This window comes from Phascolarctos cinereus, unplaced genomic scaffold (assembly GCF_003287225.1).
Source record: "Phascolarctos cinereus isolate Bilbo 61053 unplaced genomic scaffold, phaCin_HiC Scaffold_2;HRSCAF=192, whole genome shotgun sequence".
Lineage (NCBI taxonomy): Eukaryota > Metazoa > Chordata > Mammalia > Diprotodontia > Phascolarctidae > Phascolarctos > Phascolarctos cinereus.
This window is the reverse complement of record NW_027555625.1, coordinates 104,155,499-104,182,752: the sequence shown is the minus strand read 5'-3', so window position 1 is coordinate 104,182,752 and position 27,254 is coordinate 104,155,499. Positions and strand designations below refer to the sequence as shown.

Below are 27,254 nucleotides of genomic sequence, written 5' to 3'. Positions count from 1 at the left end.
TAGTTCCCCGAAAGGCAAAGCCCAGAGGGAGGGAGGGAAAGAGGGAAGAAGCTGAAGGTGGACTAGCAGAGGAGGTGGCGGGGGGGGGGGGGGGGGTCGCGGAGGGAAGGAGCTGAGGCGCCAGGAGCAGGGTGTGGGGAGGCGGGGCGGGTCTGGAGAAACCAGGGGGGCCGAGGAGGAGGGCGCGCGCCGGCCGGGGCGAGAGCGCGCGGAGAACTGAGCCGCGGTGTCCCGTAGGGGCTGCCTCACTTGCACCGGCCCGGCGCCTCCCTCAGTTCCCTCCCTTTTTCCCTCCCTCTCTCCTCTTCCTCCTCCTCCTCCTGCAGCCGCTGCTGCTGCCAGACCTCACCAGCTCAGACTCCTCTAGCTTCGCTCTGCATCGTTCATACCTTTACTGCCCAGGGCTGGAGTGGAAAACTCACCCTTGCAGGTAAGAGCCCGCTGGGGCGATTGTCGGGCTTTTAATGTTTAGTCAGAGCCCAAGCGGCTGCAAAGCGCAAGCGTCCGAGTGTGCACAAGTTCATAGGTGGGTCCTGGTGAGAAACTGGGATTTGCACTGAGGGAATGTGGGAGCGACTCTGCTGACACACAGGTCTGCGTATCTCTCAGCACCAGTTAAGACTTTAGGTATCAGGTGTGTACATGCGTGTGTGTGTGTGTGTGTGTGTGTGTGTGTGTATTTGTGTATAATGGGGTAGGTGATATTCCAGAATGAGTGTCCATAAATCGGAATAGATCTATGCATAGAAATTTGTATTTGCATCAGTGTGTTTTTTCTTCGTTCAAACTATGTGTACATGTAAATCAGCAAGTTTGCGTGGATGTAAATACAATTTTGTATGTTTCAGATTGCTTGTGTGTGCATATGCTTGTAGGTGTGTATGCATATCAGCTTGAGTGTGCCCTAAGCCAAATCTCGAGTCCTTGAAGAACTGAGTTAATTAAAAGTAGGAGCGCTTAGTTCTGCGGCTCTGTCCCCTGGAGTTAGGTAGGCTCCTCCAAAAAAGAAGGAAAACACCTTCATGCCCGCCCAGTCCACAGCCAGCCGCGCCCCCAACCCTCCCAACCCCCAACCCTGGCTACCCTGCGACGCCTTTCTCTGTGCCCTCTGCCTAGAGGCTATGCAAACTCCCAGGTCCTACGTGGGGACGGTGAAAAAGGGAGCCAAGCACTCAGGTTGCTTATGTGCTTTGCAAGGGGCTTGCAAGGCTATACACACTGTTAGCTGGAAACGTCTGTGGGAGCTCCAATGGGAGAATTTGTGCGGGGGAGGAGAGAGCTACCAAGAAAGGAGTTTGCCGAGCTGGGTGGGTAGCAAGCAGGGAGACGGAAGAAAATGCTTAGGAGATCTCTACAAAAATCCCAGACTAGGAGATGTGTTTTTCCCCCAGGGTCTTTGCTGGGCTTTGCAGCTCGTCATTAAAAAGATAGTGAAAAGCCTTAAGAAATCTGAAGTTGTGTTAAAAAATACACACACACACACACACACACACACACACACACACCCCTCCTCTCTCCAAAAGATTAGCAATGAATGCACATTATCTCCTTTGAAATCCATTGTGGTTAATTCTTCCTCTAGGTGTGATATCCAGTGTATATATTAAGAACATCTTTATGACTGGGGACTTTGTATATGTAGATCTGTCTCCCAGGTGCTGGACACTGCACGGCGTCCAAAGGGTTTCGGCCGCTTTTTTGCTACCTTTAGTGCCTAGTTTGGCAAAAGAGAAGGGCGGGGTAGGGACAGATGAGCAAGTGAATTCTCAGTACGGTACTCAGCCTCCTCTGCCCTCTGTTCTCCTTTAGAAGTTACATTACATCCCAAGTCTTGGCCTTTCAATCAGCAAAGATATTAAAAATCCATTTGTCTTGTGTTTCCTTTGAGATTCAGGATGTTGAAAATACTCTTCCTGACCACTCTGACTCTTGCTCTTGTAAGGTCACAGGAGACGGAGGAGACCATCACATACACGGTAAGGTTTGATGGAATTTGAGATAACTTCAGTTTATAGAGATTCTGTGACACGAGAGAGAAATTACCTACCTCTGGCAGCAGATGTGGGATTACTCCCAGAGGTCTTTACCATGATGTGTGTGATGAATTAAACAATGCTCCAGCATCGGGGCAGACTTTCAAAAGTTTATTTACATCATGAACTGAGACAAGAACAAAAACTTAATATGTTAGCCAAGGCAAGAAAAAAAACTGATTTATAAACTAAAATGAAAGATATTTATACATTCTAGACATATTCATTAAACCAGACAAAGCTTGAAAGGGTAAGTAGGAAGTCATATACTAATTGATAAAGCCAAAAACTTAAGCGACAGGTTGCTCCCAATTAAAATCTAAGTTAAGTGCATAGAACATTACAGAAGCACCTTAATCATGTATATATCTAACTGGCATTTCTCATATGAAAGGACACTAGTTTATTAAATGTCTTAAGGGCTATGTGTGTTTAATAATGCCAACAGCAAAGTCAAATGTTTTGATGCATTTAAAATTTCCCATTAGTGAGAGACTTTACTTATGTTAGTCAAAACCTAGTGTTGGGTAAAAAGTTGTCTTAAAATGTACTTTGTGCAAGTAGGTTATATGAAATTTTTATTAGAATACATAAAATTTCCAATAGTTCTTTGAGAAAATAATTGTGTAGTTATGACCAATGGTTAATAAAATATTGGAAATATCTTCTCACTCCTCCCATTGCCGGGAATTGATGTGGTAAGAACAGAGGAGGGTCGGGACTGCCTCACTTCCGGTAAGTTTTTCACCCTGCTTGTGTTTTCTGCTTTCTAATAATCAGTGTAATGAGGAGAATAATAACATTTGCCCTGGCTTAAAATGATCAAAACAACAATTGATCCCAATTTGCAAATTTAATAAGTTCTCTCCAAATACTGTGGAAATTTTTTAAAATTTTCTTGAAAGTGAGTAAGTGTATTACTGATAATAAACATCATCTCACTTTTTCAATACCATGTAATCCTCAAAATGCTAATTTTTATCTGGCAAGATCTTTGTGTTATTCAGGCTAATTATAATGAAACACAATTTACTATAAATGATCTATTAATTTAATGATCAGATGATGATTTCTTCCTCTCCTGGGACTAAGCCAGGTCAGAGAAATACTAAATTAGTGCATCTCCTTTTTTTAATCTCTAGGCTTTAATGTTCACTTATTAATTCAGCCCGAAGTCACTCTTTCAGAAAGCTAAATTAAATTTGCTTCCTCTTTATTCGATTATTTAATAAAGATTGTTGCTTTAATAAATTAGTTAACATAAAGAATGAATTAATCTTGTAAGTGAATATCATTCATTTATACTGTCATATACCTCACTTTACTAATCACCTAAAACTTTTTCAACCTTAGCAGTCATATCTGTGGATTTTCTAAGAGTACATAATAATTTCAACTTCTTGATTTAGAATCTACTATTCATGCATAATAGAAGACTTCCTAAGTGCAACAATAACCTTGTTGTACTAAGCCTATATTTGTTGTTCTGACAGTAATGTTTACAGCTCACATTAATACTAGATTTAGTTTAGTATATGCTTAATAGCAGCTCTATATAAAACATATTAGTGTTAAGTACCTAAAACTAACTGGGAAAGCATTTTCAATTATCATATCAATTACTTGTGTGAATCAGTTTTCTCTCATTAAGAGGAAACTTAGCAAAGATTTCACCTTATCTGACAAACATTCCTGTGTTACCCATCTGTGCTATGACCACATTTCATTAAGCAGCTATGTTAGCAATTAGTAGAGGGTGGTGGGGTGGGAGGAACAACCTTCATACCGCTTGTACAGATAATGTAATACAGTGTGCATGGTAAGGCAAGGCAGTAATCAATCTCAGGTTAGTTAGAGAAGATAAGAAAATTGGTTTTGATCTGGTTCTTGAATGGAGTGAATGAAAGAAATGCAAAGTAGAGAAATGAGTTAATTTTAGGGAATAGTATGAAAATGGGAAGATATAAAATGTGCAAGAAATAATGAAGAGATAAGAATAGCTCATATAAAGTATTAAAGATATCACAGAAAGGACGTTGAACAGGATGGAATGTGTTAGACTAGAAGGGGTGGATTAAATGGTAAATTGAGATGGCAGTTCCCAAGTTTCTGGGCAGAGAGATGATTTGGTGAAGAGTGTTTGAGAACTATTATATTGACAAGTATGTAAAGCATTATTGCTTTTTGTCCAGTCATTTCAGTCGTGTTTGACTCTTTGTGACCCCATTTGTGGTTTTCTTGGCAAAGATACTAAAGCAGTTTGCCATTCCTTCTCCAGCTCATTTTACAGATGAGGAAAGGGAGGTAAATAGGGTTGTAACTTGCCCAGGGTCACACAGTGGGTAAGTGTCTGAGGCTAGATTCGAACTCATGAATATATCAGTCTTCCTCATTCCAAGCCAGTGTTCTATCCACAATGCCACCTAGGCCCTATATAGAGGATAATAACTTTAAATTTTACTCAGTGCTTTACATGTTATATCATTTGAGCCCCACAACCCTGGGAAATAGGAAATAAGTTTACAAGCTAGGAGTCTGTTGACATAATATGGGGGTCCAGGTATGAAGACTCCTGACTGATGTGATGATTATAGAAATGGAACATATTTGAATAGGAGGCAATGATGTAAAAAAAATTAGCAGAACTTGGTGAGTAGTGAGGAATTCCTAATTAGAGGAAGAGTCAGAATAACTCTAGGATACCAGCAGAAAATGAAGTCACTAACTGTGGGGAAGGAAGACAGGTTTGGAAGGTCAGATGATATAGTTAGTTTTCACATTATTAAGCTAACAGGATATCTACCCATAGATGACAATAGATATGTAAATGGAGAGGTGGTGAAAAGTTGAGTTTGTGGATATAGATTTAGAAGTTATTAGATAAAGGTAACCATTTAAGGCATGAGAGTAGAGGAGCTCTCCAAGAATATAAATCTAGAGGCAAAAAAAGAAACCCAGAAAAAATGAATGTTGGGGGAATTTCCACTGTGGGAGGAAGAAAAATCAGCAAAAGAGTCAATAAATTAGGAGATCTGAGTCATCAGTGTCACATCAGTCAAATGAAGAAAACTCAGAGACAGTGCTCAGCAGAGCTGAAACAACAGAGAAATCAAGGATTGGAATCAGGAAGAGATTGTTAAATTTGACTAATAAAAGGCATGCCCAGTTTGCATGCTTACCTGACTTCTTCCCAAGCTGGTAGATAGTACTCAAAACATCTATCTCATCATAGATCCATGATAGAGAACACATAGATTGTCACTATAACATAAGACTAATGTTTCAGAATATTTTAAGGGAAAGTATGCATTAATTATTTTATGGACTCACTTTTTGATGTCTCATACACAGCAATGTACAGATGGATATGAATGGGATCCAATAAGGCAGCAATGCAAAGGTAAATGAATTCTAAAAGCTTTCTATTTTAACTTAGCTTTCCATTTTTCACTTCATGATTAATGTATTTCATTTCTGTACATTTACTGTTATGAAAAAGTATGATGCACACCTGAAAAGTGCCCTACTTGTAAGAAACATTTTTCCCACTAAGAATATTCCTCACTTATTTTATTACTGACTACAGATATTGATGAATGTGAAATTGTCCCAGATGCCTGCAAAGGAGGGATGAAATGTGTAAACCACTTTGGTGGATACCTCTGCTTACCTAGAACAGCTCAAATTATTGTCAATAATGAGCCATCACAGCCTGAAAGAGCCCCAGAAGCACCTACAGGCCGAAATAATTTTGTCATTCGAAGGACCCCAGCTGACCCACAACGCATAACTTCCCATCCTCCTCATCAGATTCAGTGTGTGGCAGGGTATGAACCAAGTGAGCAGAATGTGTGCCAAGGTAAGTGTGGACTGCCTTTTAAACATTAAAGTTCTTATTTTATCATCATATTATGAGACTGGGTCATACAGTCACCTGTTTTCTTAGTAGGTATCAATTTATCCAACTGGAATTTGAAATAGTGCCATTGAACAGAGTGTCACTCTTACCTTTTTAAGATACTTAGTTTTGTTTTTTTCAAACTAGCCACCAACTTCTTTCCTTTCTGGTATTCAGGAACAGGAACCATGTTCCATGATGCCATTGAATGATGTCCTCTTTGCCCACCCACATTTAGCACTGTATTTTCAAACTCTGATTTGACCACATTTCACTTGTATCCCTTGCACCACTGGCACTGTCTTCCTGATTTTTTGTTTGTTTTTATAAAGAGTACTCATCACAGTGTCACTGTGGCAACAACAGTAAAGTTAAACTTACAAAGTTGATAAGAATCTGGTGTTTTGAAGAGATATAGGCTATTCACCAAATAGCAAGACTGTGGTGAGTGATTTTTGTGTCTGCTTCCCCCTCTCCCTTTTCTACCAGCATGGGCCCAGGAGGACAGTCATTCATAATAAGGAAAAGTATTGCCTCCCATGAGAAAGTGCACTGCTTTGCATTGACCTAAATGTGAAAGGGAGAATACAGCCATCACATTAAATATTCTCAGACCTATGCTCCTGTAGCCACCTAGGAGATTATTTCTTATTCGATAGTATTTGTTCATTATGACTATTCATTTAATGTATATATTCTACCCAAAAGACACTGCAATTTGGAATGCCCCATTCAGTGAAAGATTAACATCTGTGAAATCCATCATCTGCCTTTTTTTTTTATTCTAAAGTACTCCCACATCATGTACTGACTAGGAACGGGATTGTGTCACTTTTCAGAGGATTCTTCATATTAGCATCTGTTTTTTGTTACTTCCATGAGTCAGTATTTAAATATTGTTGATGAATTCTTAAACATCTGCATGATGTCCAGTATATTTAAAGATTATGTCACATGGGATGGAAATTAATCTGATGAGCTGATAATGTTCATTATAGTGAAGTCTGACAAAGTGTCTTGAATTGTTGCAAACATATCAGCTTTCTATTCTGTTATTTAAATACATAAATTGGTAAGCTTGGTTTTGGGGGGGGTTTTAATGTAGATTTTACTATAACTTTTTTTCAAAGATATAACTCACATTTAAAAGTGCTAAATTATTTTCAGTACCTTGAGTTTTGGGTATGCTTGTATCACTGTGTCAACCACAGTTTAGAAAAATAGTAATAATTTCCCAGTGCTGTATATTCATTCCAACTGGTAAACATTGGTAAGTGATCTACAGGATACATAAAGACTAGAACAAGGCTAGAGTCAAAAGGAAAGAAAAGGGACAGATAGGTAGTTATAATTAAGCATATCTAGTATTAAAATTAATTTAGATGCTTATTCTTTGGTTTTATTGTGAGATCACCACTTGACATTATTGATGAGAATATGTCTAAATCATATTTGGTTTTCATTGAAAAATTTAGGGTACTAAAAATTTATTCTCAAATATTTAAGAATATGAAAAAAACTATAGTACTTAGTTTGGGGAAAACTTAATTAGTAAGCTAGAATCATTAAATACTTCATATATAGCATGAACCCAATAAATAACTATTGATTAACTGAGTGCACACTAGTATTTCCAATCAAAAAGATTCTCTCTAATCCATCTTGTAAAAAAAAATGTGATGGGGTCTGTATAACTTTTTAGCAAGGTTAAAAGCCTTTTGGATGACTTAAGGCTTAAATTGGATTTCTTCCCACTTTACAGTTTTGCAAAGCTCCTATAAATGTGGATTTACTTAATTATTGTTAAAGGGGGGTCATTTCATATGATAACAACTGGCTAATCTGTCAAGGGAATCTGACTAACTTAAGAAGAGTCACACTTAGGCTTGCCTTATTATTTAATCAAACATGTAGTCCAGCTTCTTCTAATTGCCTACAGATGTATGACATTCTCATTCCAGTCCAGCAGCACTAAATAATATTTTATAACCAATGTGAATGTGTGGAGACCTCTGTTTAAAACAATAGTGCACTCTGAGGACCTATATTACTGACATCATATTGGAGGTTGAAGAGCCTTCTGCTATAATAAAGATACCCACTCCCTTTTAAGTATTGCCTAGTTGTGCCTGGTAATGCAAACACATTTACCATAAGCTGCTGTGTTCAAACAAATGAATGAGTGAATGCCTAAAGATGAGTCACACTGGCACTAAAAGTATCTCTCATTTCCCCACAGATTTTTCAACAGGTGGAGTTCATTGGCACATAATATTTTAAAACTGAGAACATTTTATAACTTATTTGCTGATAAGTCCATACTAGCTTCCTCCTTAAATTTTCCATTATAGTTTAGTTACCAATTTTAAAAAAAGTTTTCATTAATATAAAATAAGGTAATTGTATTCACATGCTTTTTGATAAACTATCTTAGAGATACTTTTTATTTAGTCATCAATGTTTTTACTAACAGTTATCAGCTGAATGAAAAACAGTCATAAAATCTGAATACATAGTGAAATAAACACTGTGTATTTCTACTATGTTTTTTTTCCAAATTTTTTTAGTTTTATGGGAAGACTAAAGAATGTTACCACAGTATAATATGTGAATAACAATTCTCAGTGGCTTCATGGGCAAACTTTCACCATGAGTGTACAGTAGCAACCCACAGAAAGATTTTCCACTGAAAGAAGCTGTGTACATATAAAGTAGATAAAATTTACCGTTACCACAAACTAGACTTTTAACATGTAAATAACCTTTTACCAAATTAATTTTATATCATCATAACAATAGCTAGCATATATATACATATATGTGTGTATATACATATATAATATATATTACATATATATGTATGTGTGTATGTGTGTGTGTGTGTGTGTGTGTGTGTGTGTATCTCCACTTGAAGGTTTGCCAAGCACTTTCCAAATATCTCATTTTATCCTTACAATACTAGGAGGTAGGTCCTATTATTATCCCTGTTTTACAGATGAGGAGACTGAGGCAAACAGGTTAAATGACTTGCCTAAGATCACATAGCTTCTAAGTGTCTGAGACTGGATTTAACTCAGGTCTTCCTGATTCCAGTTCCAGTACTCTATGAATTGCCCTGCCTAGCTGCTTTAACAACAATGTACCACCAAATGCATCAAAGAGTAAAGGATAATTGCCAATTATACTAGTCTTGCTCTGTATCTAAGGTCTTGTTTAGTTCTCAACATTTTTATAATATAGCAAATCATATAATCTCAATGTACTCTTTCAGTTTAACTGAAAATACCAGTTAAGACTAGGAAAGATTTCTGTTCCCAGTCTTTTTTCTGTTACTCATAACATTTTCAAAAGATAAAGACCTGATTGTGGAAAATGAAACAAAATTATCAAACCAATGGCAGTGGTAGAAAAATAGACTCTGATCACTGCGGGGGTTGTGGGGGAATGTGGGGAACACATATGTACAAAGATGGATAGATAGACAGATAGACAGGTTTATGTATATTTATATATTTCTTTTATCTAATGATTTAATTAAAAGAAATGTGTTTATACAATAGTCAATTAAGCCAATCTTAAATTTTGTTCCTATATAAAAGCAGCTTTTGAACAGAAAGACTGCTATTCTTAGATTCAGGAAACTAGGTTTGAATCCTGGCGCTGTCACCTAAGAGGGCAAGCCTGGGTGGGGCATTGCTGCCAAGGGCCTTGGACAGCATGAGGCCACCTAGAGAGTGAAGAATAAATGAACCCTCAAAGGGAAAGAGAGTGCCAAAGACAAACTTTACCTTAGCCACAATTTTGCCTAAGACTGGCCTTACTGAAACCTTTTCTCAGGGTTTCAAATGTTTGTCATCAATTGTCCACAGCAGTTAGAGGCCCCTCTGATCACCTAATAGCCTAGGTGCTCCCAGGCTTAACCTCTCCAAATGTGATGCCATTTGGCTAGGGACTAGGAGCCCACATAGCCTCAGTTTGGCACCAGCCAGCCCTCAACCTGAATGACTGATACCATTTACTGAGTTCTGAGTTTCCCTAAATCCCAGAGCCCTGAGAGTGGATAGACTTCTTCCCAATCTTAAACCCCACCCACATCTTTCCCTGCTTTTCCATGAGTAAAATGCCAATGTATTGAATGTCTTGAAGAGGATTTACTAGAAAGCACTATAGTGGAGTCAATCAGTCAATAAACATTTATTAAGCATTTACTTTATGCCAGGCACTGTGCTTAGCACAGCAAATACAAACTGAAAGAAAGACAGTCCTTGCCCTCAAGGAGCTTACATTTTAATGGGAGAAGACAATACATAAAAGAAAGCTGAAAGCCAACCTTGGAAGTGGTAGAAAGTTTGGAGTACAGTAAGTGCTTACCAAAAAAGAGAAAATACTCTTTTTTTTGAGGAACCACAATACTACTTGATAGGGTGATGGATTCACCCTAGGGCAATTTCCTCTCACCTTCATTTCACCTAGTCAGACCTTCCATGGCATTTCTTATCCAGACACTTGAAAAGGACCCTCCTTGACACTTTACTTCCCCCTTCCTCTGAAGGTCTCCACACTTGTGTAGCACCCCTCATCTTGACATTCCACCCCTTTCTCTCTCCTAATTGGCCTCCTGAAGCAAGTTCATCCCCTAATATACAGCTGTTACCACTTTCACCTATGACATTCAGTCTAAGACTACAGGGCACTGGCCCAGACCTGGCCCCTCCTGAATTTGGTCGTCCTGGCCCATATCTCATGGTTCTTTCTTACAGACACAATCTCTTGCTAGCTAATTCATAGGATCCTTCCATCGTAGAATTAAATCCAAAAGAGACTCTAGAGGTCACTCAGTTAACCTCATTTTCCATATAAAGAAACTGAGGCACAGAGAGATTGACTTCTAAATTCCTATTCTTAGGTGGCCCCATTTCTCTCACACGCAGTCTTGACTGTGGCAAATAACTGGATAACTTTTCTTCTTCTCACCTAAAATATGTGCTCTTACTCACACCTGGATGATGAATCATTGATTGTACTTGGATCCCTCCCCATTTCACACTAAATATTTTTATAGTCTACACATGAAAATTGAGTAATCATAGAGCTATAACAATTTTTCTTATTCCCAAAACCCTCAGACCTCCCTTAGCTGAGTGGGTCATTTCATCACACTAAGCATTTAGATCTAATTATGTTAGAACTGTCCTGGAGTTTGACCAAGAGATTCTCAAAGCCTTTCCATAGACTTCTGTTACTCCTGGGATAGCATGGCACTGAGGCTCTTATTAGCTATGTTACCCTGAACAAGTCCTTAAGCTCTCTCTACCTCAGTTTCCTCAATTGTAAAAAAATGGGGGTGGTCTTAACAGACTCTAAGCACCCTTCTAGTTCTAAATCTATGGTCCTGTGATCCTGAAAACAGTAATACCTCTTAGCAGCCTAATCCATGGGAAAATCCACACCAAATATACTTATTGTATGGTCCTGACTAACAAACAGGTCACAAAGTGAAATGAACATCCACTCAAAGTTTCTACCTTTGTCAAGGAATTGCTAGTTGTGTAAATGCCAGGTGGATCAGTTATTCCTATAAACTGTCCAGTTAGGGCTTCAGTGAAAAAGAGAAAAGCAACAGAAGTCTTGAGATAAATTCTGGGTCAAATAATTCAGTGTTTATCAACATGTGATCCATTATAAGCCTAGAGAGGCTTCTTTGGACTAGTCTAACATTCAGGTCAATCAATCAGTAAATCAACAAGCATTTGTTAAGCACCTACTATGTGCCAGCACTCTGGTGTGGACTAGTTATGTAAAGACAAAAATGAAAGCCACATAAAAATGTGTGGTTTCTTATTCTTTTAAATATTGTGTTTCTTTTAAAAGAACAAAAACGAGTATTTAGGCACCCAAAAAATACTTTTGTTGTTTTTGTTCAGTAGTTACAGTCATGTCCAACTCTTTGTGACCCCATTTGGGGGGGTTTTTTGGCAAAGATATTGAGTGGTTTGCCATTTCCTTCTCCAGCTCATTTTACAGAAGAGGAAACTTATCTGTACATTTTACATATGAGGAAAACAGGGTTAAAGTGACTTGCCAAGGGTCACACAGCTAGTAAGTGTCTGAGGCTGGATTTGAAGTCAGGAAGATGAGTCTTTCTGACTTCAGGCCTGGCGCTCTATCCACTGTGCCACCTAGCTACTCCAAGGGGTGGGAGGCCGGCAGGGGAAGAGGAAAGCTTATCTAGGGAAATAGTTACATAAGGTGGGGAAGGGTGGAGTAAAAGAGGAATATATGGAGTAGGTCAGTGGTGTCAAACTCAAATAGAAACAGGGACCATTAAACCATACATTAAGGATCAGTACCGACTGCATATTGACTCAGAAAACTACATGTTGATGTTATCTTTGTTTTATTTTTATTTATTTTGCTAAATATTTCCCAATTACATTTTAATCCAATTCTGGAACCCTCAGGAGTGTTATGTGGCTCTCTAGAAGAGTAGCTGGCAAAGTAATATGGAGATGGTAAGTTAAAGTGCACAATAGCAAATAATACCTCTTCATGTTATGCTGCCCCTAAGAAAAAGGTATGCCTTTTTCCAGGCAGTAGTTCTTTGGACTCTCCCAGGAAAACTGTAAAGATTGAGGAACTTCTGGCCTTAGGAATTAGCAGCATTCTCTCCCTGCTAGCACATCGTGTTCATTTTCAAAATTAACATTTCAAGGGCAGCTAGGTGGCAAAGAGGATAGAGCATCGGCCCTGGAGTCAGGAGGACCTGAGTTCAAATCCGGCCTCAGACACATAACACTTACTAGCTGTGTGACCCTGGGCAAGTCATTTAACCTCAATTGCCTCACCAAAAAAAAATAATATTTCTAATAAAAGTACTGATAACATCTTCCATGTCTCTGCCAGTGTCAGTAAAGCACAGAGCCATTCATTATCATCAGGGAAAATAATAGTAAAAAGATGGAAGTCATTTCTTTTAATTGGTATCAGTGATCTAAAATAGCTTTCTGATACAATAATAACTACAAATTTTTAGTTAAGATATGCCACAAATGAAAATAAACTCAATTCAACATTTACTAAGTGCTAGGCACTGGGGATAAAAAAGACAAAAATGAAATATTCCCTTCCCTCAAGAAGCTTCCATTCTTCTGGGGCACTACAGCATTGGGGTACACATATAAGTAAATACAAAGTACTTTGAGAAAGAGGGGAGCATGACAACTAGGAGGATTCATAAACATTTCACGAAAGAGATGACATCAATGGGAGACTGATCATCAGACAACTAAAATCTATGGGTTTTTTCCTCATATTCATTTTATTTATTGGTTTAAAAAACTGAACTACAGTAGTAATAATTGATTATAGTGTACTTTAAAGTCTCAGAGTACTTTCTATACTTTATTTCATTTGACCCTCATAACCACCCTTTGAGCTGATGCTACAAGAATTATTATGAGGAATCTGCAGTTTGGGGAGCTTAAACGACATGTCCAGGGAGATATTTTAACCTAGATCTTATCAACTCCAAGCCCAGCTCTCTATCCACTACTGCACTATGCTGCCCCTAGTCATCAAGTTATCTGTCTGCTCATATAAATTCTTCCTTTCAAGTCTCCATTGAAATAAGTTGCCCGATTAAGTGATAAAGTCCTTTGTTGCCACTATTCACTTTCTCTTAGTACACTTTTATTTCCCTATGAGCCTGTAATCTAAAAAAAAGCCTTCTTAAATTTAAATAGATTCTTTTAGCAAACTAGAGGTGTGTCAAAACATGACAAATTTGGGGGGAGGGGACTTAATTTGTACTAACTAGTCTTTTGCATCAATCTGAGAACTCATGGTACTGTCTTCCCTAGAGTATGGAACAGGGAAGAATTCCAAGCAAAAGACACAGAATGGCTATTCTGAACAATTTTCTTTCTCTTCCTTAGTTCTTCATGTTTGACTGAAAGTGTTATAAATTCACAGAACATCAGAAGTACTGTTTATAAATCTACATAGAAGAGATTCTGTGGCCAAAATAAAAGTGATTTTTGCATCTATCATTTCTCATTATATTTGCCACTATTCTCCTTCTCCAGGTCATATAATCAAAGCTGATTAAGGTTCTTTTTTTAAAAAATGTAAACAAACTGAGTATGAAAGTACAAATACAAAATATTGCCAAGTTTTCAAATATAAAAGAAACCATGCTTATGAGAAACTTGCCTGTTAATAAATGAGCTGATCTGTAAACTAATATATTATGTCCAGATCCAGGGAAAATTAAATCAAAGTTTTGATTCAAGACTTTCTTTAATTAATGGCTTTTAAATCTTAAATTCATTAAAATGAACAAAAACTCTCTTCATTATTTAAAAGTAAAATTTGCCAATGTAATTATTTTAACACCGTTTTTGTTTAAATGAACTTCATTGTTGAGGAGAGAGGGGTTGAGTCCTGAATTAAATTTGTCTGTACTTCGGTCAGTCCAAATGGACCCCTTCATGCATACAGGATATCTAGGCATTAGCACCTCCTTACATACATGTAAATTTTCAGTTAGCTCTACCATTTCAGACTGATATACATGAAAATTTACTACATCCCCAAAATGTGCATTCTTATTCATTTATAAAATCCTCAATTAGATGAAAATCGTGTTCCCCCAAATTCACACACAGTACTCAGTTGGATATTCATTGATTGATGGATTTTTACCATCTGTGACTAAGGTGCAATTTAAAGGCTCAAAAAGCCTAGTCTCTGGTAAAAAGTCTATGATGTTAAGCAGATTATCCTCAGCGATTAAATATTTTATGCCCTCTGGGATCATCTATTATCTTTTGTTATTTCCTTTACAGACATAAAGAAGGCTAAAATATTGTTTTGAAAAGGAAAGATCTTAGCCAGCCTTCTACTCTAAAAAAAGAGAAACTTGAACTAACATGTATGGTGCTTCTTAGTGGTTGAAAATATCCCACTTCGACTTCTTTAATTTGCAACTTAAGTTACCTAACAATACAGAAAAGATTTTTTAAATTACAGTGTAACTAAGTAGTTAGCATACCTGAGGTTATCATTTCCAAATAGCTTTCTACATTGCCTTGCTGTTGATCCACAATAATGTTGTTGTGGTCTAGTTAGCTCAGTTCATTTTTTGTAGGGAAAATACCAAATTTTGTTATGTGTAATTACATAGTATAGCAAAGAGCTTTGAAATCAGAAACTATGTACTAAGAGGGGAGAACTCTGTGTTATAATTGAGTAAATTATAGTATTAACCCAAAAAAGTATTAAAATATACAATACAATGAGTGTTAGCCTACCAAGGCTTTTTGGTTGTTCATTAAGTCTTTCTGTACTTAAAAATTCATTAAAGCTTTATGTATTACAGACTAATTTTTAGGATTAATGGTATCAAACATGGAATGTTAAGTTAAAGAAGTCACAATCATCAGTTCTGAAATTTTAATGTCATATTTTAATAGTTACTCGTGAGAATTCCTTTTATTTGTAATTTTCTTTCACTTTAAAATATTTGTATTTATTTAGTGATGAATTGCTATATAACTGTACTTAGAAGCAAGTTTGGGAATTTTCACCAAAAGGTTGGATGCTAGTGATGTGAGGAGAGGGGGGGGATAGGAAAGACATGAAGAGGATAGCTCTCATTTCTGTACAATTCTAAAAAAAAAAAACCTACTATTCTTCTTCTAGCAACCCAACCTTAACTTCAGGAGAGTATAAACAGCTCTAGAGAAAGGAGATCAGAGGCAAAAACTCTATCATCGGTTTGTTTGGGAAACAGGAGGAAAAGAATATTGGCAGCATCTGCTTATATTCTGTTCCTTGGCTCTGAACAGTCAATTAGCACTCCTGTTTAGTTCTCGGACCTGGCTACTGAGCACTGGCTTTGATTGCCAATAGTCTGACTTCAAAATCTGAGCTACAACTCAGATATTCTGAGAATTTATTAGAAGCATGTAATTAACTCCCTAAATCATTGGGGTGAGGTTTTTGGATGTAGGCCACCAAAATGGGCATTTAAAAAACCAGCAAGCTGCTGTCATCTTTCTGTAATCCATGAGCTTTCTTTTTTTCATATATCAATGTGACACTAATAACCTGCTATCAGTAGGGTTTTCACTTTTTAGTTGTTTTTCTAGTCATGCTGATGAGTTGTGAAATGGAATTTTTTTCAACCATCCCCCCTTAAGATAAATGACATAAACTTATGAGATGACCCCTGAGAGTTAGGAATTCAATTTATGGTTTATTCATAGGAAATAGATTTAGAGTTGAAGGAAACATTGGTAACATAGTCCAATGCAATCATTTTACAGATGAGGAAACTGAGATCCAGAAAGGTCACACAGGGAGTTGGTGGCAGAGCAAGGATTTGAACTAGGTTTTCTGTTACCAAATCCGGTAGTCTTTCCATTATACAATGCTGATTATTCTCAGGAAGGCAACAGCCTCCAAGGAGAAGTCAAACTCAGCCTTGGCCTTGATGCACCTTTCATCTTGTCACTATAGTATACCCAATTTCAAAGAACAAAAGACACATCTAGTTTAATTATAGTTGACTGTTTACAATCAAGCTGTCAAGCATCTGAAGAATTTTCATTTGTTCAAGTTTTGTTAAAAGATTTATTTTCTAATAATCAGAGATGATTCTTGTTAAAACTAGTTGATACAATCTGTAGAATGAAGTCACATCACATAATAGTAACAATGAGAAGCAGTTCTGAGTAAAAAACTGCAAGCCTGAGTAGCCTCAGGAATGTGTACTGGTCTTTGCTTATTGTTACTTTCTCTAGTAGAAAGCCTCAATATTTTCTTTTCAGAAATCAACAAGTGGCCCAACTTATAAAGACTACCCTTGCACTTGCTGAATTATTGGCATAGTTTTCTTCTTTAAAACCAAAGAGTAAACTGGCTTTTTCCCACATGCTCTTGGTTTTGCACAAATGCACAAACATATAATTTATTCTACATCTAAAACTCAGCCACATGTTTTTCCAGGCAGTAACTATAAATTGCATGCTGAAAAATTAAGCTGCTCCAAAATTAGCAGAAGAAATCATGTCATTACAAAACATTTAACCACAATTGTAGCCTTGTAGCATAACCTAAATAAATGATTGCAAACATTTAATAAAGCTGAGGGTGAGGAAATTATATAAAAGGGAGGCACCGTGCACATATCCTGGTCTTAGCATGAATGGCTTATTGCTGTAGTTTCCATATGGTTACAAATTTAAACTAAGAAGAGACCAATTTATCAGGCCGTTTAATCATACCCTGACCAAACTCAGAAGCTTTTGAATAAAATCAAATTAAAAGATTGTGTGCTTCTCAAGTAACTATGCATCTACTAAAAGATGTTCAATGCTAAATAATTGGTGATCAAGTTAACTTCAAGAATAAAAAAGATCAACCAGATGGGATGAAATCCTGATTGTCATTTGCTGATCAATGCAGTATGTCAAGGACACATGATTTTGTAGGTATATAGACTCCCTCCACATGTGCAAATTACAATCCTTCTTTGCCTTAGTGTGTGATGTTCATGAGATCATAGGATCATAGATTTAGAGCCAGATATCACCTAGTCCAACCACTTCATTTTACAGATGAGGAAGCAAAGCATACAGAGGTTGAGTTATTTACCCAGGGCCATTCATGTGGTAAGAATTAGAGGCAGAATTTGAATCCAGCTCTTTCTCCAAGTCCAGGGCTCTGTCTGCTGCACCATTCTGCCTCACAGGAATAGGATTTAAATGGAGGAACTTAATTCAATTAAAGACAAATACTAAATTAATTTCTACTGAGACAGAATGCTATGTTAGGGCTTATGGAAAATACAAAGTATAGCTAAAGCCCTTATCCTCGGTCTAGTTAGGGAAATGACATAAAAAGTTAAACAATAATACAGTAATCAAGTAACGGTTCCATACAGCAATGCAAGAAATGGCATGTGCAAGATGTGATACATTTACACAAACAGACAATAAAAATATAGTGCTAATTCTTGATATCTAAAACAGACTCTACTTCTATTAACTAAAGTGTGAATTGGGACAAACAAAGAAAGCTGAGTCTTGAAGGGATTAGGAGTTCCAAGAAGTAGAAGTCAGGAGAGAAGGCATTCTAGGCATAAGGAGGCAGCCTGTGCAAAGACACAGAAGGCGTTGGAATGAAATGTATGACGTGAACAGCAAGTAGACTGGAGCATAGAGTATGTGAGGATGAGTAACATGTAGTCAGCCTAGAAACATAGTCTGGAGCCAGACTGTGAAGAGTTTTAAATGTTAAATGTTTTAACATTTAGTATTTTATCCTAAAGTTTTGATTTTAGTCTATAATCCCTAGTGAGCCATTGAAGCTTTTCAAAAAGAGGAATGACATGGTTAGATTTTCATTTAGGAATATCAGTTTGGCAATTATGTGGAGGATAAATTGAAGAGTGGAGACTAGAGGGAGGGAGACCAATTAGGAGACTATTGTAAGAGTCCAAATGAGAAACCATGAAGAGATGAACTAGAGCAGTTATGATATGACTAGAGGGAAGTCAACAGATGCAAGAAATACCAAAAAGGTCAAACTGGCAAGGCTTGGAATCTGATTGGATGTGGGAGGGTGAATCAGAGTGCCAAGGATGACTTCTAGATTGCCAGTGTGGGTGACTGGAAGAATGGTGGTGACCTTGACAAGTTCAGGAAAACTAAGAGGAAAAGTGAGTTTAAGAGGAAAGATAATGAGTTCTATTTTGGACATACTGAGTTTGGGATGCCTTTGGGACATCCAGGTGGACAATCTAGCAGATAGTTGGAGTTGTAGGAATGGAAATTAAGAGAGAGATCTGGACTAAATATGTAGATTTGGGAGATACCTGCAAAGAAGGAATTGAATCCATGGGTACTGATGAGATCATTGGGGAAAAAAGTGTAAAGGAAAAAGGGCTCAGGACAGAGCCCTGCAATGCACATATGGAGAGAGGATGAGGCATGAATGATAAACCCAGAAAAGAGACCAAGAAGGGTCAGTCTGACAGGCAGAAAGAGAATCATCATATCAGAGCAGTGTCACAAAAACCAGGTGAGAAGAGTATGTCTAGAAGAAGTGATAGTCAACAGTATCAAATGCTGCAGAGAAAGAGATAATTTACTAATTAATTCTTTTTGAAGAACTATCTTGCCTCAACCCACACTCCCAATTCCCTGAAAAGACTATTCAATAATCAGGGTTTCAACAAAATTCAATTTTCCAAGTCTACCTTTTATTCTAACCATTATTGTTTCAGCATACAGGGGCTTTTCTATAGATTTTATTGTCTAAGGTATATCTCCTCTGAATCCATGGCCCCATTAAGAATGGTTATGTTGTGTCTTTTCATTAGCAGCTTGTTCAAGACCTGATATCAAAAGATCTCTGATCTCAGAAAGAAAAAAATCCAGCATAAGCTTTTAAAAAATATTTTAAAAGCCCAATTTTTCATTCAGGATTAACATCTTACTTCCTTGCCTAGATTTAGCTCATTTACAGCTGTATTTATATGTAAAACACACACACACACACACACACACACACACACACACACACCCCATTTATATAGACAGAGAACTATTATATGAAATTGTACTAACTAAAATTGTATGATAAAGGGGTGCATGGTAATCCAATTCACTTTTCTCTGAATTTTTTTCTCTGCTAAATATGACATTAAACCTCCAAAGTGATGTGATTTCTCTATCAAAAGAAAAAGGGGCACCTTGGACAGCTACCATATAGTTTTTCTCAGCCAATGGTTCTAAGACTCCTATTAAATGTCAAAAAGGTCATCCATCTAATGGAAAATAACCTTAAATAGGCTTGGATAGAGGCAAAAATATAAATGTTTCTTCTGAAGGTATAAATTTGCCTCATCTCAAATAATGAAACATCATTATCCAGTTTCTTTAATTTTGTCCTTAAGAAATACCCAACTTCAGCCCTCATAGGCAAATGTGTATTTCTCCTGGCAACATATTTTTTTTAATTGAGCAACCCGAATTTATGGTAAAACAATATAATATAATAAAATAGAAAATAATAATGTTCTAGAAACCAGTGTATATATTTTTATATGCCAAAAAAAATATAAAAAGTATGAGAAAAAGATGAAATCCTATTTGATCCTAGATTTAATAGGGAGCCACAGGAGGTTACTTAGAGGTGCGAGTGACATGGTCAGACTTGTCCTTTAGAAACATCATTTTGGAAGTTGTGTGGAGCATGAAATAGAGGAGAGACTTGAGGCAAGGTGACTAAGTTAGAGGCTGTTGAAAGAGTCCAGGTGAGTGGTGATGAGGGCCCAAACCATGGGGGTAGCTGTGCGAGTAAAGAGAAGGCAGATATAAGAGATGTTTTGCAAATAGAAATGACAGGATTTGGTGACTGACTAGACATGTTGGTTGAGAGTGAGCAGTTGGATAACACTTCAACACTTGAAGATAGTGAAAATGGGTGACTAGAATGATGGTGGTAGGGAAGTTTGGAAGAAGAGACAGTTTGGGGAGAAAGATAATGTAATAAGATCACAGTAAGGTGAAAATCAAAATCGATCCTTGCCTCCTTATGCTGCGTGACTCTTTAAACTATCCGAAATGAAAAAGAGAGGACTCATACTTACAGGTAACAACTGCCTGAGGTTCAGAGTTTGAGGGACACCCCTTGAAGCTACATGGTGATCTGGAAGGCACAGGATTATTTGCCCAGTGGTGGGTTGTACAGCTGCTGCTGTAGGTACCTTGACACTTTAGGTTATACCTGCCCCTGAGGGTGCAATACCCAGTTCAGAAGCTGGGGCAAGTTGGGAGTTGGCAGAGAGGGAAAAGAAGGGAAGGAGTATTGGGGGGTAAGTATAGGTGTGGATGAATTGGAGGCAAGCCCTAGAATTCTCTGTTGTGGGGACAGTGAGATGTGACCCATCTTTCTACCCTCTGAGAGGTTGATCATGCATCCCTTGGGGTATTACCATGGTCTGCACTTTGGAAATCACCTGATAAATTTCTGAGACAGTTGTCTAAGACAATTAGTTACAATGGAGCTGTTAATCTACATGACTACAGAGAGTCTCTTTACAGGGAATTCCTGTGCTGACACAGATCTGGACCAAAATAACAACATATATGTATACCATATATGGGTTTTAACTGGGGAAACAGTTTTCTATAGGGTGGCATTCAGAAATATATTTTCTAATTTGCTTTTTATTTCACTATTTTACAATGCAAATTAAAATGTGACTGTTACTATTACAGATATTATTTTAATTGCTTGGCAATTAATATGACTTTCTGCTTTAATGTAATGGGAAAGCAAGAGATGAAGATACTAGTTTTTTTAACTCCCTGATTATTGACATATGCATAAGTTTCAAAACTTTAGAATCCTATTTAATATACAGTACTGATACATACCACATATTTGTAATTTTTTAATAATAGACTTTTTCTTTGTTATTTGGATGGTATCTTTATCAGGAAAATATATCAAGCATGTTAAAATGTGCCCTCAGAAGAATTCATGCATATCTATGACCATGATGTGAATAACTCAAGGACAAGAACCCAAAAGTTTTAAGGTTCTGATGCTGTGTATATGCAAAACAGGAAGTGTGATGTGTGACGTAGGAGCAAGGGTGCTGGACTTGGATCAAAATGCACCTTGAACACCTAGTAGTTGTGTGACCAGAGGCAAGTCCCTTTTCTTTCTGCAGAATTGAAGGGAGAGGTTTAGGACTCAGTGGTTTCTGGAGTCCCTCCTAAATCTATGAACTAGTACTAGTTGTTTGCTAAAGTCTGGACCATAATGCTTAAGCTTTTAAAGAGTAGAAATTTTTTATCTTGTAGTATATTCAGGAGCTAAAGATTTTTAACTCAATTCTAATCTTTGAGTTTCTTCTGTATTACACAATGTATAACCCCTCAGAGATTAGAGTAAGCTGTTTTGCTTATGATTATATGATGCTAGACTTAGGTCAAGATAATATCAAGAGCCCAGAGTAGTTCTTTCTCCATTTCCCTCAAAGATGGATTTAAAGCAGGGAAATAATTTCTTAGACAGTGCTTAAAAAGAAAATGGAAGGGCAATGATTAATCCAGAATTTCAAAGATAAGGTAAGAACATTTTTTAAGCACCTACAGTCTTTCAGGTATTGTGCTAATAAGCACTGGAGTACCAAAGAAGGCAAAAAGACAATGCTAAAGGATCACATAACCAAAAAGAACTTATATATACTTGATTTATCAACCCTCATAATGTATTTGCTCGACTAACCTCTCCTGTCTACATCAGAGACATTATTAGTCATTGTTGATATCGAATAATATGCTTCTAAATTTCCCCAGCTGGGATTCAGTCTTAATCAAAAATTAGCATTGCTCAGTGTTTTGCTTGAGCTAATATATGATTATCTTTCACAAAAGAATTACAAGTAGAACCTTAATTAATTAAGGTGCTAAGTTTTGGTTCCTGGATATCAATGTTTGTCTCTATTTTTCTTGAGCCAGACCTTCCTAGTTACATCTGGATTTTTAATTTTTTCCCAAAAAAACTAAGTAGGAGTTAAAAGAAAAACTTGTAACCCCAGAAGGGCAGGAGCCTGGATGATTCAGATACACAGCCTGATGGGTGTGGTCAGAATAGACAGTATACTGTCCAAAAGAAGATTTGGGCTGCTTCTAATATCTTTCTGGGAGGTTTAATAAATCTAATCTATTTTCCCCATAAAAGTGAAATTTCTAAAAATGGTATCAACTTATTCCTAAATGACTTAATAATCGTGGCTATCCTCTGAGTTCTCTGTTTTGATTGTTAAAGTTAAAAAGCACTTTTATTTGAATCTATACATAAAGAATATCCATGAAACAAAAAGAAAGTAGAAAAATATACATGCTAAATTAATCTATAAAGATTGGCATGTTCCCATATTTCACTGGTATAAAGGAAATTCAGTAAACACCATTTCTGCTTTATATTAATTACTTTTTGTACAGTTTGGGAATTTGTGTTTCAGAGGAATTGAGTATGATAGCAAATTCAGAAACTTCTAATTTCAATACAGACTTTCCAGTGCCTTGAGGAGGACGTATTATTAAGAGGCAGCTGGGTAGTATCGGGGATAGAGTGTATGCAAACCTGGAGTCATGAAAACTTAAGTTCAAATCTAGCCTCAGACACTTAAAAGTTATATGGCTCTGAGCAGACCATTTCACCTCTGTCTGCCTCAGTTTTCTCATCTTACTGTAAACTGAGGAATAATAATAGCACCTACCTCCCAGGGTTGTTTTGAGGATCAAATAAGATGTTATTTGTAAAAGATATTACAAATCTTAATGTTCTATATAAATGCTAGCTATTATTATTAAGGAAAACAATGGTTTATTGTTAGGAGAAAAATGATGAAAGAGAGATGAGCATAGAGAAGGATGAAAATGTTTGATGAGAAGTATGAGCAAAATCTTAGGAAACAGACAAAAATGGGAAGTTATTTTATTAGCCCATTTTGAATTAACTACAAGAGAAACGCTTGGCATCAGTAAAGAACAAGAAAAATGCTATAGCATCTAAGAAGAGAAGTGACCAAAGAGGATTCTGTGGGGAAGATGGAAAGAAATAAAATATTCCTAAGTACTTTAAAAACCACATAATACAGTACTGTGTGAAAGACAGTCATTTTTCTCTTCTCTTCACTCTCTCATCTGGATTTTCCCATGCTTGTTTAGTTTTTATATGCCAATATTAAAAAACATTATGCAGCTCTATTAAAGTGCAATTAGGTGACGAATGGGTGCCATGCAAGCCAGGTACATGCTAGCCTCTGGCTCCAGCATAAGGAGGTGACCCTGATCCAGGGCCATAACCAGGGATTCTGGGCAATTCCAAAGTGGCGGCCCTGGTGTACATTCCTTACTGGGGTAAGCCCCAGGGTGTCTAGGTTGGAAAGAGAAGCTTTGTTTCCTTTGGTTTTCTTTGTGTTGTACTTTGATTGTATGGCGTACCTATCTATTTGTGAATCCATTTTCATGACGTAAGTAGACCCTCTGAATTCTTCTCTCTTCTCATCACTAAATCCAGATTGATAGTTTAAGGATTGCCCTTTCTGCTACTTACTATGAAAGACAGATCCAAACCACTTTGTTTTACGTTTTTTTTTTACCTTAACCACATAGCTGCAAAGCTGAGTGGATAATCAATCATCTTCTGACTAAATCCATCTGGAACAAATTTGAAAAAGTGGTCATGTATGTTTCTTTCTTTAAAAAAATAAACTAAAATCAGAGTTGATCTTTTCAGTGGTTCAGAAGAAAAAAATTTGATATACTTTGTAAACGAGATTTATTCCCTGCCCCTCCCTTGCTACCCCAATTCCCACCATCCAATTAGTATTGAGCTTAATTCACCTGAGGGCAGCATAAGAATTTCTGGGTAAAAGGGATACCTGTTTGCCCCCTAAACAATGAAGTCACAGTCTCTGTTCTGATTAAATGACTCTGATTAAATATGGCTAGGATACTGTCTACACATTCAGCACCCAAACAGTTAGACAACACTTTGGAAATTGTAAATTAAAATGACAATCAATATGGAAGAGCACATTGTTATGGAGCCACTTTCCACAGCTCCATGCTCTGCAGATTCTAAATGGGAATTTAGGTATCAAGAACCATGTTTTGTTTTTTTTAATAGCCAACCTTTAATTTATAGAATTACAGAATTTCAGAATTAGAAGGAGCCCTGAAAGTCATCCAACCAAGATCTAATTAGGAATCTAAGAACATCCCCAACAAATTGTCATCCAGTCTCTGCTTGAGGAATCAGGCCTGTTAGGGGAAACCCACTAACCTCCCAGGAGATCCCATTCCACTTTCATTAAGTTCTAATTATTAAGGCAAGCTCTTCTACACTCCCCAGCCTTATGAGACAGGTACTACAAGTATTTCTCTCCATGTAGTAGATGTAAATAGTAGAGCTCAGAAACATTTGCCCATGCTCATACAGTTGATAAGGAAAATTTAAATCCAAGCCTTCTTGGCTTGAGTTCCAATGCTCTATCTACTATGCTTTTAAAAGAGAGGAGTGAGAAATGAAGATGAAAAAGTTAATCTGTAGCCAGATTAAGAGAGTCTTTGAATGCCAAGACAAGACTTTGGACGTTATTCTCTAACTAATGGGGGAAAATGATGGCAGGGCTGTGTGGTTCAGGAAAAGCTTGGTTCAAAAGCTGCACAATCTGACTTTGTGACTCTGAGAAAACCATAGGATCCTAGATTTAGAGCTGGAGGGAACCTTACAGGTCATCTTGTCCAACCCTCTCATTGTGCAAATGAAGTATCTAATCTTTCCATGCCCCATTCAGCTTTTTTAAGACTACGTATGAGCTGCAAAGCAGTTGCGGATCTACATTGGTGGAAGGAGTAAGGAACCACAGAATGATTTTGAGCCAAAGTAACATAATGAAAGCATTAACCTCAAATATTTTTAATGTGGGAAACAAAGTAATTACACATATATAATTTAATTTTGCTAATTTACCCTTATTGTGGCTAATCAGTCTGATAGTCAAAAGTAAGGATATTTCTTAAGAAATAGTTGTACTAATTTCAAATACACTCATGACTTTATAGATAAGAAAGTAAAAAAAATCATACATCACTATCATTTAGAAACAATATTTTCACTACTAAGTAGGGTAAATGCTTTCCCAGTTAATAGTAGGAATTGTCCAGCAATCACATTTATTCTAGATAAAGATAAGTATCCCCAAGACCCAGAGAAATTTTTTTGCTACCAACAGCTAATTGATCCAACCCTTCTACCGGGAAAAACATAGGAATGGGTAAAGAAGATAAATCCATTCTCTCCTCTGCTTCAATGGAAAAAAAAAAGGTTTTTTCAGAGAAAAATTGTAAGAGAAGAGAGTGTGATGCAACAAAATTTAGAAAAGTTGGAGTTTGATTGCTGGGCTAATAAAATCAGAGCTTAGAGGATCTGAAAATATATTGGCTAGCTTATAGTAAAACTCCAAAGGAATTTTAACTGTTTAGATCCCATTTTATTCTTGACTTTCCAGCTTTTCTTTGAAGACCTCCCCACAGCCAAAATTTGGCAAAGGTAAAACACCTGGTTTATCCATTTATTGGCCAATTTAAGTTTCCATCTTGGAACACCTCATAAACAAGGAGCATGCCTTAACTCGTACTTCTCAGACGTGAAGGTCTGCTTGAGATGATCTGTATTAACTGTATAGACTTCCCTTTTTATTTCCCATTAGATTGGAGAATCTTAAGTCCTGACATGTGAAAGGGAATTTGCTTTGTAAGAAACAGCACAAGAGAAAAGCATAAACATAGGACTTCAGAATCCATAAAAATCACTTCAAAGCAGAAATGAGCTTAGTTTCAGTGCCTAATAGAATATATTTTGTTAATAAAATGACTCAGATCATGTTGAAATACAAATCTTTCAAAGAGTTCCCTCTAATGTGACTAGTTAGCAAATTTGAATAGGCAAATCTGACAACCTTTCATTCTCTGCAAAATGTTGTCTTTGGTCCATAGAATATATTTTATTTTCTTGTAAGGCTAATTTCTGACAAATAGGTTAAACTGGTTAGGCTTTTAATATAATTACTTGGAACTGATTTTATAAGCGCTACAAATGTAAATAAAGATGCATGTCATTAAAAAGAAAGTACGGTTCTGTTATTATGGACTTATAATGTCAAAATCCAAGTTACTCAAAGGAGAGAAGTCTTTTATCAGAAAAAAAAAAAAACTCCGCAAGCTGCCACTTTTGTTTTTCTTCTAGAAAGTATCATGACTTGCTGGATAGTCATCTCTCAGGGTCTATTACATTTTGAAATGAGGATTTAAGAACTTTCTTAAGGATACTGCTAGGTTCGAATTAGTTCAAATCCCATGAAGTGGCCGTATGTATTTGAACTCACTAGTCAAAGTTAAAATTATGTAAAATATGATAACTAGTTGTAGCCTAATGGAAATAAGCAGTGCAAATTCAAATGATGCAACCACTGTGGGTGAAGGGAATTCATTAATTGCACTAACAAGGACCAAGCTGTAGTTTGGAACTGAAATTGGAACATAACTAAGACTGAATCTAAATATTAATCTAATTTAGTGTACTAGACCACAGACCTGTGAAAAAATAAAGTAGTGTCTATGTAATGGTGTACAAATCTCTAAACATTTGATCCTAGCTATCATTTTTAAAAATAAACAAAATTATTCTTCTCTTTAGTGTGCTCATGCTAGTCTTCATACATGCATGAA

General features: G+C 36.8%; 1 protein-coding gene across 3 annotated transcripts in view; it reads left to right on the top strand.

Annotated features, from left to right (window-relative positions):
* Window positions 1-211: 211 nt before the first annotated feature.
* The window catches only part of EFEMP1 (EGF-like fibulin extracellular matrix protein 1), a 67,758-nt gene continuing 40,715 nt past the window's right edge, over window positions 212-27,254 (top strand). The window contains exons 1-5 of one of the 3 annotated variants that reach the window (XM_020996277.2): window positions 212-430; window positions 1,895-1,976; window positions 2,742-2,768; window positions 5,385-5,433; window positions 5,620-5,892. In XM_020996277.2, coding sequence (XP_020851936.1) covers window positions 1,896-1,976; window positions 2,742-2,768; window positions 5,385-5,433; window positions 5,620-5,892 — 430 coding nt within the window. In that variant the 5' untranslated portion in view covers window positions 212-430; window position 1,895. Of the gene's footprint in view, window positions 431-1,888; window positions 1,977-2,741; window positions 2,769-5,384; window positions 5,434-5,619; window positions 5,893-27,254 lie in introns of all 3 variants that reach the window. The other 2 variants (XM_020996276.2, XM_020996278.2) reach the window with 2 other exon arrangements.